Source organism: Diabrotica virgifera, chromosome 6 (genome assembly GCF_917563875.1).
Source record: "Diabrotica virgifera virgifera chromosome 6, PGI_DIABVI_V3a".
Classification (NCBI taxonomy): domain Eukaryota; kingdom Metazoa; phylum Arthropoda; class Insecta; order Coleoptera; family Chrysomelidae; genus Diabrotica; species Diabrotica virgifera.
Genome location: NC_065448.1, coordinates 253,096,936 through 253,113,717, shown reverse-complemented (window position 1 = coordinate 253,113,717; position 16,782 = coordinate 253,096,936). Strand labels below are relative to the sequence as shown.

Sequence of the window (16,782 nt, the reverse complement as noted above, 5' to 3'; positions counted from 1 at the left end):
AGTTGCAGCAGAGCTACAGACGCCGTTGCTGTGTGATTTTAATTACTTTCGATTCTATAAAACGTCACCAAACTTAATAACATTTGGGGTTCTTTCAAACTAAATTCCTATTTTGATTAAAGTCACTATCGGTTCTTGAAATTCGACTGTACATTTGTCTTTATAATGTATAAATTATTTATGCATTGTAATATTTTAAACGTCACATGTTTATTGAATAATTATTTTATTTCAATTTCCATTGATTTTATTCATTTCTTAGCTTCGTGTTTTGTTTTAATATTTTTCTTCTAAAAATAGTTGGTGGCCAGTTCTTTATCAGCTAAATATTCTGTCCTTGCCTTTTCAATTATATTTACCCTTATTTTTCCCCGCATTGAAACGCAATAGCTAAATTAATCACAGACATAAAATTTCGATGGTTCTGTGTCACACTCCATCTGTCAGTTAACAACTCTTGACTTCTTATACTCAGGTATAATTTTTTTATAATTTTATATACTTTTTTATATATTTTTTCGGTGGCACCCAAAAACCCGACAGCCAAAATCGCGACCGTTATATAAAATATAACCGTTGCCATACCCAAAACGGACGCCTATGACCAATACTAGGAATTCACAATGGATGGAATCGATTCATTTCTGGAAAGTAAATATGCATACCAATTTTCGTTTTTCTAAATAGAAGCGTTCTGGAGGTATTTAAGAAAAACTAATTACATGACACCATCTTTAAAGAGTTCTAGCTCCCTCAGGAAGCATTTTCGGACTAGGTGAATTGGGTTAAATTGTCCTAAAATTATCTGAGGAATCTCCTGTCTTCGTTTGTCGGTAGAGTTTCTGGATACCCTGTATATTGAACTATTGGCAAAAAAAAATAATTTAATTCATGTACCGATGTTAGAAACTTTATTTAGAAAATTAGTTCATATTAAAAGGTAAATACTTTTGCTAAGTAACAAAAAAATGAAAAACAGATCTCTATAAACAAAAAACCAAAAATAAATGTGATTATGTTAAAAAAAAAAGAAATGATCAAAACTTGACCAAAACACAATATTTTTATTGGATTAAAACTGTATCAGGATTATCAGCATCCAAAAATAAGAGCAACACATAGTCATTTAATTTTTAAATGTCCTAGAAAAACAAACACCACGTTTGTTTTCAATTAATTAGGTGACACAGATTTCTCAACACAATTACACTAATCGGCAATAACGCTTGGTCATCTAGTCAATATTATTGTAATTCACGGCCACGCTGTATCAGCATTCAAAACTACAACACCTTACACTTTACTTATACATCCAGCAGAAGAAGCGTGATTGATTCTAATTCGATCTGTTATCAATTATCATTCGTTCAGATGGTTATACCGTAAGCACACCAACTCTTTACTGTTATACTTAGAGTTGGTAAATAAATACGTATACAGCGAGTAATGTTTACTTATCAACCCCTATCATAGGGGGTAACTACCCCCAACCAACATGGGACGTTCCTAGGGTGGAGTACCACCATAAAACTTACAATGAACTGCCAATCAATTTAAGAAAATTAAATCTTTGATTTTTGATTTGTTGGGATCTTGGCGTGTCGGGATTTTGACGTGTCGGGAATTTGGCGTGTCGGGAATTTGTCGTTTCGGGATTCTGGCGTGTCGGGATTTTTGTTGTCGGGATTTTGGCTGTCGGGATTTTGGCTGTCGGGATTTTGGGGTAGATCCATATTTTTTATATATTTTATACTTTAATGTCTGCTCTACACTTAATTAGTCCAGAAAGCCAATGCGCATCCTCTAGGAAAAATATTCTGATTCGGATTTTTTGCACAATCTTACTCAAAAAGGACTCCTTTTAACAAATTTGCATGTTGCCAGGACCAAAAGGTGGTCAAACATTTTTTAAACGTTTTTTTTTTTGTTTTTTTTTTCTAAAATTATTTTTTTTTGCATGGAAAAAAGTTTTTTTAGGTTTTTTGGATCATTCCAAACTGAAAAGGTCTTTAGTGACTTTTCTCTAGAAATGATAGTTTTTGACATATAAGCGATTAAAAATTGAAAAATTGCAAAATCGGCCATTTTTAACCCTCAAAAACTATGTGAAAAACTAAAAATTTTATTGTTGCCAAGGTAGGTAGATATTCTTTAAACATCGATTCATGAAATCCCGAAGAGTTTTTTGCAATACAATATTCAAAACTCCTTTGTTTTTTAATTGCTAATCAAGCGTGCGCCACACTATTTTCCACCGACAGTATGGTACAAATAAAAGGAATAAATTCGTTATTTTGTAAACCGGCGACTTTAAGGAAAAATCCCGAAACAGGTCGATTTTTATTTTTAAGTAATGATATTGTGGCATATATGGTATACTAGTGACGTCATCCGTCTGGGCGTGATGACGTAATCGATGATTTTTTAAATGAGAATAGTGGTCGGGTGGAATGTAAACATTTACATAATTATTTATACAAAGTGTCCTTCTACTTCTTTTTTTGTCAAATAATTTAATTTAAAAAAAAATTTTTGGACACCCTTATGTAATATGTAATTAATTATTATTATGTAAATGTTTATATTACTGAATAGAGAATTGAAGAACCTTTCAAATGAGCTAGCACACCACCCCTATCCTCATTTAAAAAAATCATCGATTACGTCATCACGTCCAGATGGATGATGTCACTAGTATACCATATATACCACAATATCATAACTTAAAAATAAAAATCGACCTGTTTAGGGATTTTTCCTTAAAGTCGCCTGTTTACGAAATAACGAATTTATTCCTTTCATTTGCACCATACTGTCGGTGGAAAATAGTGTCGCGCACGCTTGATTAGCAATTAAAAAACAAAGGAGTTTTGAATATTGTATTGCAAAGAACTCTTCTGAATTTCATCAATCGATATTTAAAAAATATCTGTCTACCTTGGCAACATTAAAATTTTCAGTTTTTCACATAGTTTTTGAGGGTTAAAAATGGCCATTTTTAGTGAAAAGTCACTAAAGACCTTTTCTGTTTGGAATGATCCAAAAAACCTAAAAAAATTTTTTCGATGCAATAAAAATAATTTTAGGAAAAAAACAAAAAAAACGTTTAAAAAATTTTTGACTACCTTTTGGTCCTGGCAACATGCAAATTTGTTAAAAGGAGTCCTTTTTGAGTAAGATTGTGCAAAAAATCCGAATTAGAATATTTTTTCTAGCGGATGCGCAGTGGATTTCTGGACTAAATGGCACATAATCCAGATAATATATGAGAGAAACTGCCTATGCTCAAAATTATCTAAGGTAAAGGAGAATTGCAATGTTTGCCCTAATTTCTTATCAATTATCAATTTGTTATTTGTCATATTACTTTAGTGGTTTTTGTAATTCATGGTGAGTAATTTTAATTTGTAAATCAAAACAGATATTTTTAATATTTAAATGCAGATTTCTGATTCTCTTCTCCTCTTCTTCTTCTTAACTCAGGCGAGACTAGTTAGTCTCTGGCACTTGGTCATAATACCTTTGTACCATACCTTTTTTTATCAATATTCTTAATTACTTTTTTAGTCTGGATTTGCCCTTCGAGTGGCTCTCCACTTCTTTTGATGATTATTTATCAGCCATTTCTGAACCTCGTTTTTCGTAGCATCTTTGCTGATGCCACAGAAAGCTTCTGGGTCGTCAAAAGTTTCTCTCTAGCCTTGTTTCATGCACCCCTTCATGACCCGGTACCCCATATTAAAGGCACTTTATTGTCTTTCTGCAGGTTGTTGAGGAGATCTTTGCAGTTTCTCAGCAGTTTTGGTTTGGTGAGTGGTTAAAGACAGAATAGTCGATTGGCTATCCGTGTAAATGTTGATTCTCTTAGCTTTAGGGTCTTCATGCAGTCATTTCATCAATGCAGCCACCAAAGCAAAAACTTGAGCCTGGAACACAGTTTTATGTTGACCTAGGCTGTAAGATTTATTATAGTTAGATGTAAGATTTCTGTTTAAATTAATTTTTTGTAAATGTGTTTTTTAGTATTTTTGTTTAAAACTCAAGAAACCCTACACAGTACAGGGTGTAACAAAAAAACGAGTCATAAATTTATTCGCATATTTTGGAACAAAGTTCGATTGAACCTAACTTACCTTAGTACAAATATGCACAGAAAAAAAGTTACAGCCCTTTGAAGTTACAAAATGAAAATCGATTTTTTCTAATATATCGAAAACTATTAGACATTTTTTATTGAAAATAGGCACGTGGCATTTTTATGACAGTATCATCTTTAAAAAAAATTATAGTAAAATTTGGACTCCCCATAAAAATTTCATGGGGGTTTTGTCCCTTGAAACCCCCCAAACTTTTGTGTACGTTCCAGTTAAATTATTAATTTGGTACCATTACTTAAGCACAATGTTTTTAAAACTTTTCTGCCTCTTAGTACTTTTTCGAAAAGTCAGTTTTTATCGAGATATTTTGAATATTTGTCAAATCCACCACATATTTGTGTATGGTAAAGTACGATCATGGAGCCTAGGTAATACGAGTAATATGAAGATTTATGTATGATTTACTTTTTTGGGTATATTTTGAACCATAATAAAAAAGAAGCCACATCTGGATAAAAGGTGCCTTATCGAAAAACTACAAAGAGGCAAAAAAGTTTTAAAAACACTGTGTTTATCTAATGGTACCGCAGAAATAGTTTAATTGAAACGTACACAAACATTTGGAGGGTTTAAAGGAACAAATCCCCCATAAAATTTTGATGCAAACATATTAAAAAAGAAGCCGCAACTCGATAAAAACCGCCTTATCGAAAAAATACTAAGATGAAAAAAAGTTTTGAAAATATTAAATTGAACTAATGGTACCACAATAATAATTCAATTGGAACATACACAAAAGTTTGGGGGGTTAAAGGAAACAAAACCCCCATAAAATTTTTATGGGGTTCACAAATTTCACTATAATTTTTCTTTAAAATTTTCCTGTCATAAGAATGCCACATGTCCGTTTTCCATAAAAAACCTCTAATAGTTTTCGATATATTCGAAAAAATCGATTTTCATTTTGTAACTTCAAAGGGCTGTAACTTTTTTTTAAGTACTTATTTGTAGTTTCATTCGAACTATTTTTGGTCCCAGAATATGTGATTTAATTTATGACATGTATTTTTGTTACACCCTGTAAATTTTAGTTATTTATTTATTTGTTACCTCATTTAATTAAACCTAATTTATAGAAATATGTGTCATGAAATTGATTATACAATATCACATAAGGCTCAAATCCGACAGCAGCGTTAGAAAATCTTGGGTCAACTATGTACGCTCTCCTAACACATATCTGTCGCATATTGTGTGGTTAAATATAGACAGCGCTTTAAGGTAATTCACGTAATACCGAGTTCCTGATGGTGCAATACTCGGCAATAAACAGGAAAACGTACACAGCACGTTACGGCACCGGTTCGTCGACCTCTCTGGCTATGGTCTCTGAGCAATAAATGCTGCTGGATGGGTAAATAGTGCTTAAAGGACAGCGATGGCTCGCTGTGTGGTTCAAAGAGGATATTTACAAGAACACTTTAACCAAATGGTCATTATTACTTTATGACGCATTTACGTGCTGAAATGTAATAGTTCATTTAGAAATCTGGTCTGCTAGAGTACTATTAATTATATTTTACTAGAGTATATACAGAATAAGTCAAATAAAAACGGAACATAGGCGGTTAATACAGTGTATCGGAACTACATTCGAAATAGGGGGCCAATATAAAAGTTCGACACACATAAATCAGAAACGTTAAGATCGGCATGTATAAACTATTGTTCAACTACCGGTCACCTTTTACGATAGAGCTCAACCGAAAGTAACCAGTCGCGTGTCACATATCGTGGCTTCTACGGCCGTCTGTTTTGTCCCATTTCCCATCACTAATGTCCCAGATTAAATTTTTCCGGTGTTTATCAGTCTTTATGGTAGGGGAGCCCACGCGGGGATTTTTGCAGTTACTCGAGCGCGTCAGATTATCATATGAGGAGAAACCTGGTACCCTGCAGATGTACCTCTACCATATATTGGCTCTTAACACAGGGGAGTTTCTTAAAGGGGTCCCGAAAAAAAAATCTATCCTTAAAAATACTCGAAATTGTCAGATTAACGTAAGGTAAGTTAAGTACATGCAAACGAGTTAGTCCAGAAAGCGCCTGCGCATCCGCTAGGAAAATTATTCCGATTCGGATTTTTTACACAGTCTTACTCAAAAAGGACCCCTTTTAACAAATTTGCATGTTGGCAGGACCAAAAGTGGGTCAAATATTTTTTAAACGTTTTTTTTTTGTTTTTTCCTAAAATTATTTTTTTTTGCATGGAACAATTTTTTTAGATTTTTTGGATCATTCCAAACAGTAAAGGCATTTAGTAACATTTCTCTAAAGTTGATAGTTTTTGACATATAAGCGATTCAAAATTGAAAAATTGCGAAATTGGCCATTTTTAACCTTCAAGAACTATGTGGAAAACTTAAAATTTGAATGGTGCCAAGGTAGGTAGATATTCTTTAAACATCGATTGATGAAATCCCGAAGAGTTTTTTGCAATACAGTATTCAAAACTCCTTTGTTTTTTAATTTATAATCAAGCGTGCGCGACACTATTTTCCACCGACAGTATGGTGCAAATGAAAGGAATAAATTCGTTATTTCGCAAACCGGCGACTTTAAGGGAAAAATGCCGAAACAGGTCGATTTTTATTTTTAAGTTATGATATTGTGGCATATATGGTATACTAGTGACGTCATCCATCTGGGCGCGATGATTTTTTTAAAAGGGAATAGGGGTCGTGTACTAGCTCATTTGAAAGGTTCTTCAATTCTCTATTCAGTAATATAAACATTTATATAATTATTTATACAGGGTGTTCTTCTACTTCTTTTTTTTTCAAATATTTTAATTTAATAAAAAAATTTTGGACACCCTGTATAAATAATTATGTAAATGTTTACATTACTGAATAGAGAATTTAAGAGCCTTTCAAATGAACTACCACACGACCCCTATTCTCATTTAAAAAAATCGTCGATTACGTCATCACACCCAGACGGATGACGTCACTAGTATGACATATATGCCACAATATCATATCTTAAAAATAAAAATCGACCTGTTTCGGGTTTTTACCTTAAAGTCGCCGGTTTACGAAATAACGAATTTATTCCTTTCATTTGCACCATACTGTATACACATGCAACGGTGGAAAATAGTGTCTCGCACGCGTGATTAGAAATTAAAAAACAAAGGAGTTTTGAATACTATATTGCAAAAAACTCTTCGGGATTTCATCAATCGATGTTTAAAGAATATCTACCTACCTTGGCACCATTCAAATTTTAAGTTTTCCACATAGTTTGTGAAGGTTAAAAATTGCCGATTTCGCAATTTTTAAATTTTTAATCGCTTATATGTCAAAAACTATCAACTTTAGAGAAAAGTCAATAAACATCTTTTCTGTTTAGAATGATCCAAAAAACGCAAAAAAAAACTTTGTTTCATGCAAAAAAAATAATTTTAGGAAAAAAAAACGTTTAAAAAATTTTTGACCCACTTTTGGTCCTGGCAACATGCAAATTTGTTAAAAGGGGTCCTTTTTGAGTAAGATTGTGCAAAAAATCCTAATCGGAATATTTTTCCTAGCGGATGCGCAGTGGCTTTCTGGACTAAGTGTATATTTCAAAAATCTGCCGATTTGAGTGGGGCGTAAGGAAATAGGCGAGTCAAAAAGTTTCACAAAAAAAGCGAATATTTCGCGAAATGAACGTCAGATCGAATAACTACGTTTTCAATATTTTTCAAAATCTATCGAATGATACCAAACATGACCCCCACGGGAAAGGGTGGGGGGTAAATTTAAAATTTTAAATACAAATCCCGCGATATTTCGCAAAATAAACATCAGATCGAAAAACTGCAAAATACACTTATTTAGTATTTTTGAAAAATCTATCGAATAGTACCAAATACGACCCCCCAAGTAGGTGGGGTGGGGGATTACTTTAAAATCTTAAATAGGAGTCCCACAGATTTGTATTCTTTATGTAAAAATAAGCAACTTTTATTCGAAACATTTTTTCGAATTATGGATAGATGCCGCTATAATCGGAAAAAACGATTGTTGGAAATGGAAAATTAAATTAAAAAATGGCAAGTCCCCACTAAAATGGAAAATTTTACTTTTTTGGTTTTAGGACCTAATAATCACAACCCAATAAGTCGATTGACCCGAATAAGACCCAACAACCCGAGTGACTGCATATTTAGCATACTTTACTCCCCTACCATTACCATTTTTCTATCTTTGTTGACCCTCCTCAGTACTTCCTCATTAGTTTTTCTTTCTCCTGTCCTGTTCTCAAGCACACCTATGTACCAGCATATACCTCTTGCTGATGGTACCTATCCTAAAGAAGAGCGATAATAAGAAGTGTCTTCTTCTTGCAGTACCGTGTCCTATCGGAGGTTGGCTACCATCACAGCAATTTTAACTTTGTTGAGTGCAGCTCTGAACAACTGTATTGAGCTGCACTCGTACCACTCCCTTAAATTTCGCAACCAGGAAATCCTTCTACGTCCCACATTCCTTTTTCCCGAGAGTTTTTCTTGGATTATAAGTCTTAGCAGGGAGTACTTTTCGCCTCTTATTATGTGGCCTAAATATTCCAGTTTTTTCGTTTGTATTGTTTTTATGACTTCACATTCCTTCCTAATCTTCAGCAAAACATCTTGATTTGTTACTCTATCTGTCCATGGTATTTTCCACATGCTGTAGCACCAGATCTCGAATGCCTAAATAGATGTTTTTGATGTTTATCTTTTTCAGTGTCTAAGCTTCCATGCCGTACAACAGTACGGAGAAAACATAGCACCTTAACATTCTCGTTCTTAATTTCAGATTTATGTCCCGGCAGCATAGGAACTTTTTCATTTTGATAAATGATTGTCTCGCTATTTCTATTCGCCTCTTAATTTCTCTTGTCTGGTTATTAGTATCAGTGAACCAAACCCCTAAATATTTGTAGGACGTAACTTTTCCCACTTGCTTATTATTTATGGTTAAATTCACATTGGTGTATATATTCTTCGTTACAATCATAAATTTAATCTTTTTAACGTTCAATTTTAGACCATACTTGTTGGTATGCGTGTTTATGTTTTCCAGCAAATACTGTAGTAATAAGAAGTGTAGGCTATTAAGATAACAAAAGTTGTATCCAGCTTTTCTAGACATGAAAAGAGCATTGGATTAAGTACCAAGGTCAAACGTATGGGAAGATCTAAAAAGGAAAGTTACACCAGATAAAATCATAAGAGTTATTCAGTCATAAAAATGATACAATAAAAATCACATAAACAAAATAGTCATAAGTAAAAAAATATATTAGATTTCACAATAACAGAGGATGTAAGGCCCGGGGGGAGATTAAGTCCTTTATTATTTATTACGTTTATGGATGACATTATAAAAGAAACAAAAACAAGAACTAAACCACTACATATGGGTTACCATTCAAAATCTAAACAGATATGAATCCGAACAAGTCCCCAGGGTTCAACTTAATCACTGCAAGAATTTTACAAGAACTTCCCAAGAAAGGAGTGCAATATTTGACACAGATTTTTAACGCAATCTTAAGAACTGGTTACTATCCCCTTTTGTGGAAAGTGGCACAAATCATCTTAATATCCAAACCAGGCAAGCCTGTAGAAGAAGTTAAGTCCTATAGACCCATCAGTCTAGTTTCAGTGATGTCAATTTAAAAATCTTACTAGACAGATTACAGCCAATCCTCGTGGAAAAGCAGCTAATACCCAACCACCAGTTTGGATTTGGACAACAACATGCTACCACTGAGCAAATTCATCGAGTCTGCAATTCCATAAACAAAGCCTTAGAAGAAAAGCAACACTGCTCTGCAGCCTTTTTGGATGTCTCGCAGGCTTTTGATAAAGTCTGGCACATTGGCCTGCTATACAAAATAAGAAAAGTTCTTCCTCTCAACTACTTTCCAATCCTCAAGTCCTATCTCTTCGACCGCCATTTCCTTGTAAAAGTTAAAGATCAGTGCACTAACTTATATCCAATCAAAGCTGGAGTACCTCAGGGTAGTGTCCTTGGACCAGTTCTTTACCTACTCCACACAGCAGATCTTCCTACAAACCAAAACATCATCACAGCCACATATGCAGATGACACAGCAATCATTGCAGCCCACTCAAACCTGTACATCACCTCGCAACTGCTCCAGACAAATCTCGACAGAATAAATATCTGGTTACAAACATGGCGAATTAAAGTAAACGAAAGCAAGTCAGTACATATAACGTTCACTAATCGAAAAGATACGTGCCCAACCGTCTTATTAAATAATCAAGTACTACAACAAAAGGATGATGTAAAATACCTAGGTATGCATTTGGACCGCAGATTAACGTGGAAGAAATACATATTCACGAAAAGAAAACAGTTGGGTCTGAAACTCAATAAAATGTACTGGCTGATAGTAAAAAGGTCACAACTGAGTTTGTACAATAAAATTTTAGTATACAAGGCAGTGATTAAGCAAATATGGAGCTATGGTATCCAACTGTGGGGATCTGCGTCGAGATCCAACATCGACATCCTGGAGAGATTCCAATCGAAAACCTTGCGCATTATCACAAATGCACCGTGGTACATGCCCAATGAACACATCAATCGTGATCTCCAAATGAAGACTGTCAAAGAAGAAATTGCCAGTTACGCTCAAAAATACGACATCCGGCTACAAAACCACCCCAACAGGCTAGCGAAGAACCTAATGAGACCCCAGGTAAACAGAAGACTAAAGCGCCACACTCCAAGCGATCTACGAACAAGATTTTAAATTTTAAATTTTCAAAAATATTTTATTTATTAGAGTTTTATTTATAGGGTTTTATTTATTAGTCACAAATAATTTTGTTAAGTACTAAAATTATGATTTCATAGGTAGTTGTCACTGGACAGTCTCCTGCAAGTCTCTTTTAATTGTTAAACAATTTACTTATTGTAATCATTATTACAGATTGTAAATAAATGGGATGTTAAAAAAAAATATGGGTTACCGAAACTTACAAGCAGAGATATTAGATTACGTGTTTGCAGACGATTCTTCTTTAGCCCATTTCTATCCAACTTTGGACATAGGCCTTCCCCAAATCTTTCCATATATGTCTGTCGTTGGCTGCGCTTTTCCAGTTAGTTCCTGCAGCTTTTACAATATCGTCCTTCCATCGCATCTGAGGTCTTTCTCTTCCTCTTCTTCCTGTCCACGGTCTCCAGTTTTGTATTTCAGCATTCCATCTTTTATCTTCCTGTCTCGCATTGTGGCCCGCAAATCTACATTTTAACCCTGTTATATGTTTATGTATTTATTTATTTTACTTGTTTTCTCTCTTATCCATTTGTTTGATTTTCTGTATTGTAGTTTTATTCCCAACATGGATCTTTCCATTTTTCTCTATTTCTATTTTGTTTATGTTGGCCTTTGTTAATGTCCATGTTTCTGAGCCATACGTCAGAACAGGAAGGATGCACTGGTCAAAGATGGATACTAAAAAGCACAAAGATAGAACAGTACCTAAAAACCCGTGTATTTGCAGATGATGCAGCCTATGTATTATTAAACAAACATATATACTTTTTAAATTATAATGTTTTGTGATGCATACAGAACAAGATAAGGTCGTCTATAATTCTATAAGATAAATTCAAGACGTATACAACTCAAGGCCAAGTGTACTTAAAAAGTAAAGGTGACCGCCTCTGATAAAGGGTAGAAATTGGAACAGGCAACTATATAAACCGACAGACGAAGTCCATGAATATAAATAAAGGGCCACGAGACATGCATTCACTTGTACTTCGAACATTGTACGGATTTGAATGTTCTTGGTACACGTCAAAATTATTTACCTAGTCTTCGTCTGTCTGAAAGGGTTCACTTTGATGCTTGATAAATATATTGCTGGATTTCTGCCGTGATAACGGAGGGGATACCTAGAGTGAGTTTTATTTGTGAAAATTTGTGACTCAATTTAATAGCAAATTATCTCCGTTCAGATTCTTAAAGCAATTCTATTCTCTTATAATTATTTCAAACATTGGCGATCATTCTGGCTATAATTATTTTATTAATTATTCTCACAATAAAACACTGAAAACTTTTGTTTACTATACTTCCACAAAATTTATTATTTACAACTATGTGACTACAGCTGTTTCGGCAGAGTGCCTTTCTCAAGTGATATAAGTTACAATGTGTTTGCCTTTTTAAGTCTCTAACTGAAGAGGTTGAGGAGTGGGGAGCTGTTTTTCTCGAGTTGGTCATTCAGAATTACATCTGTATTTTTCAGTTTATTAATTTCCATAGATTCTAAAAAAGATAGCTTAAGGCCTTTATTTTGGATATGCAGACTTTGAAACTCTTCATTGAAAGAATGATTATGATCTAGAAGGTGAAGTGCGTATGTAGAAGTGTCTGTTTTTCTATTGTTGAAAGCCCTTTTGTGTTCTGCTATCCGTTTGTCAAAAGTTAGTTTGTACACACCACTCTGTAGTTGCTTTCTCTTTCGGCTTTTATTGTTCTTAATATATTTGCTTAAGTTGTTGTTAGTTCTGAAAGCTGGTATCATTCCTTTCTTTTTTATGTATCTGGCTATTTTTGTTGTTATCTTGCCAGTATATGTGATAGAGAAGAAGGTACTGGGTTCTTTCTGTGGTGGTGGATACACTAATTGCTCGGCTTTCTTATGGAGTTTTTGATTTAAAATTTTGTTAACTGTTTGTTCGTTATAGCCGTTGTTTACTGCTATTTGTTTAATGATGTTTAGTTCTATCTCGAAGTTATTTTTTGTCATGGGAATTTCTGTCAGTCTACGGTAGGCTGCAAATTCGTGTTGTGTAGGATGGGATGATGAATTGTGTATAGTTGTGTCAGTATGGGTATCAATTATTAATTAATGCTTTAAATAGATTAGTTGTTGTTGTGGAGAACCATTTCCTCAGGTTCTTCAACCATGATATTCTTCTGCTCCCAATTCCACGCTTTCCGGAATACTTTGCCTTGAAGGATTATTTTCAGTAAATATTTATTTCTGATTTATTTACTTTTAGTATGGTATAGTTAGACCCAAACCCAGACATCCAAAGTGAAAGTTATCCTCCAACACCAAATTGTTCTATATGGTCCACATAATATATTCAGAAACAAGTCACACCATTTTGAGCGTCTGGTTTGGGGGGTGAGGGGGAAGAAATCTGCAAATTCGTAGTTTTTTACGTTTTTCGTCAATATTTCTAAAACTACGCGGTTTAGCATGAACAACCCTCTACACCAAATTGTTCTACATTAAATTTGAAATAAAAAAGGCCCTATGCATAACGCTTCTAAAATGAACGGTTCCAAAGTTACAGAGGTAGTATTGTTCTATATGGTCCACATATTGTTCAGTAAAAAGTTACACCATTTTGAGCATCCAGTTTGGGGGGGGGGAGGGAGAGAAGTCGGTAAATTAGTAGTTTTTGTACGTTTTTCGTCAGTATTTCTAAAACTATGCTTTAGCGTAAGAAATGTTCTATAGAAAAATGTTCTACATAAAATTTAAAACAAAAAAGGTTTTATACATAATCGTTATAAAATCAACGATTCCAGAGTTACGGGAGGGTGAAAACTGGAGGTTTTCAATACTTTTTATATTTACCGATTTCTCTGCCCTCCCCCCCCCCCCCCCAAACCCGACGCTCAAAATGGTGTGACTTTTTTCTGAACATTATGTGGACCATATAGAACAATATGGTGTTGGAGGATAACTTTCACTTTGGATGTCTGGGTTTTTGGTATAGTTATATCATAAATATTGCCCAAAAAATATAAAAAGTATCTAAAACCTCGACTTTACACCCTCCGTAACTCTGGAACCGTTGATTTTATAACAATTATGTATAGAATATTTTTTGTTTTAAATTTTATGTAGAAGATTTTCGTATATAACATTGTTTACGCTAAAGCATAGTTTTAGAAATATTGACGAAAAACTTAAAAAAACTACTAATTTACCGGCTTCCCTCCCATCTCCCTCCCAAACCGGACGCTCAAAATGGTGTAACTTTTTTACTGAACAATATGTGGACCATATAGGACATTTTTGTGTTGGAGGAAAACTTTTACTTTGGATGTTTGGGTTAGGCCTTTTTTTGGACCAGTTATACTATACTACCTCCGTAACTTTGGAACCATTCATTTTAGAAAGATTATGCATAGGACCTTTTTTATTTCAAATTTAATGTAGAACAATTTTGTATAGAGGGTTGTTCATGCTAAACCGCATAGTTTTAGAAATATTGGCGAAAAACTTAAAAAACTACAAATTTACCGATTTCTCCCCCCTCTCCCCCCCCCCCCCCCAAACCCGACGCTCAAAATGGTGTGACTTTTTTCTGGACATTGTGTGGACCATATAGAACAATTTGGTGTTGAAGGATAACTTTCACTTTGGATGTCTGGGTTATGCCATTTTTTGGATCAACTATACTATACTATTTATGTTTACAATAAGTACAGGACGAAACAAAGAAACTATTAAATAAAAAATAGTAAATGGAAGACAGGTGATAGCAACCCTGCATACGCTACTGTGGGAAAAAATATAAAAACAGAAAATAAACGAATTATGATTTCCTCATTTAAAATGTTACTCATTGTGGTTTTTGTTTTACAGGTTTGATGTACTGGTAAATGGTGGAGGAGCAGTAACATTGCAGTTCCAAAGGTCTCCATTTAGACCGATGACGATAACCGTATTCGTTCCATGGAATCAGATTATAGTTCTACCTCCCGTTCACATGCAATTAAGTGAAGACACTGAAATCGGACATACACCTCAGAAAAGGTAATAGTTTTACTAATTTAACTATACTCCGTCTAATATACTTACCGTTGCACGTTATCCGCGTCATAGCCCGTGAAGTCACATGATACCAACGCGAAATATTTAGGCGGTAGGTGTGTCCTTTTTTAGAATCATTTTCCCGAGTACACTGGAATTACAGCCACTAGACATATTTTATTATATACGCGTAGAAATAATATTTGAAGATTTCTATTAATGTTATCTTAAAGAAATTCACAATAATATGTTTCATTTAATTTGTATAAATGGATTATAAAGCGTTTTTATGGAGCACATTTGTTCGGAACACACTGTAACTGTAATCGAACGAAGGTTATGTTTTGGTATAAATTGGTAACATTTATTTGACAGTTGCGGTGGTGACATATTTGTTTTTATTCTTTACTAAAGGTATTTGTTTTATTATATTTATTGTTTTTATTAATTACTTTAATTATTAATTAATTAATTAACTTAATTCTTCTTTTCTATTTCTAAAGTTTTTATTTATTTACATTGAATATTAATTTGTTTTGTTATATAATCCACTTCCGCAAAAATTGTGTGATATATTTTATTTAAAATGAATTCAAGAATTTTTTGTAATTGGGCAACAATGTCAACTTAGATCTCTGACGTAAATAATGACGTGCAACGGTAAATATATTAGACGGACTGTAAACGGTCTTAATTAGGTGTATTTGTATCAAAATACAAAACGATATAATATTTTGGTTGAAAAATTAATAACCATTTTCAATTATTTGAAGAAATTAATTATTTCCAAAGAAACTTCATTTTTTCACTGAGGCTACCAAGTTTTCTTCTTCACGTGCCTTATCAGAAATATCTGATGTTGGCAATCACCATTGCGAAGTCTTCTCGATCTTCTGAAATATGGAATAATTGTCCTGCATTTGATATCTGTCCATTCACAAATGAAATGAATGAAACTTGTTTTCTTCTTACGCTTAAGTCACTAGTATGATGTAGATGCCAAAAAATCATAATTTAAAAATAAAAATCAACCTGTTTCGGGATTTATTTCCGAAATCACCCATTTGCAAAAAATCAATTTATTCCAACCTTTACATGCTCACTGTATATTGATGTAATTTACTAATGATTTGTAACAACTGACTTTTTCTATTTATATTCCTCATATAAAATTTGTCTCGACTTTGAAAATTAAAGGAGTTAATTGCCTTTATCTGTATCTAATCATTGGCTCACCGAATCGGCAAATTATTTACCGAAATTCTTATCATTAATGTAACCTAAAGGTTGACTTTTGATTGGCATTTTCAAAAATGTCCCAGATTTTACACCCTTAATTTAAACTAAAATTATCCGTTCTGCCACCTTTGTTTGGTTTTGAAAAGGTAGACAGGTGTATCAATGTAAATAAGTAACGATGAGTACGGTAAAAATGCTCACAATCTTTTTTAGGATTTCGGTTAATTATTAACATTGAAAATTCAAAGATGTAAGGTAAAAAGTAGTCATATGTGTAAAAGTGATAAAAGCAAGAGCATATAAGATGAAATATAAATAAAGACAAAAATGCACAAGCCTAATCTAAGTTAGAATAAAATTTTATAGAGCACCTTCTTATTTCGCTTACAGGAGTTTATTTACATTTTCATGAGTTGCTCGACAAGTCTTTTGAAGCTTGGCTTGTTCAAGAATTCTTCGCCATGATCTATTACGCGATTTTTTCTTCTTTATGTGACGTCTTCTACTGAAGTTTAGCAATGATCAAACGATAAGTTTCTCTGTTTTCCGCGCTTTGCTTTAGGACTTTTAATTTTTTATGTTTTG

The 16,782-nt window shown here is 33.6% G+C and overlaps 1 protein-coding gene across 2 annotated transcripts in view; it reads left to right on the top strand.

Annotated features, from left to right (window-relative positions):
- Nucleotides 1-16,782, top strand: part of LOC114333661 (teneurin-a) — a 499,544-nt gene that overhangs the window by 376,895 nt on the left and 105,867 nt on the right. For both annotated transcript variants that reach the window (XM_050653925.1, XM_050653924.1), the window contains one exon: nt 14,791-14,961. In XM_050653925.1, coding sequence (XP_050509882.1) covers nt 14,791-14,961 — 171 coding nt within the window. The remainder of the gene's footprint in view (nt 1-14,790; nt 14,962-16,782) is intronic.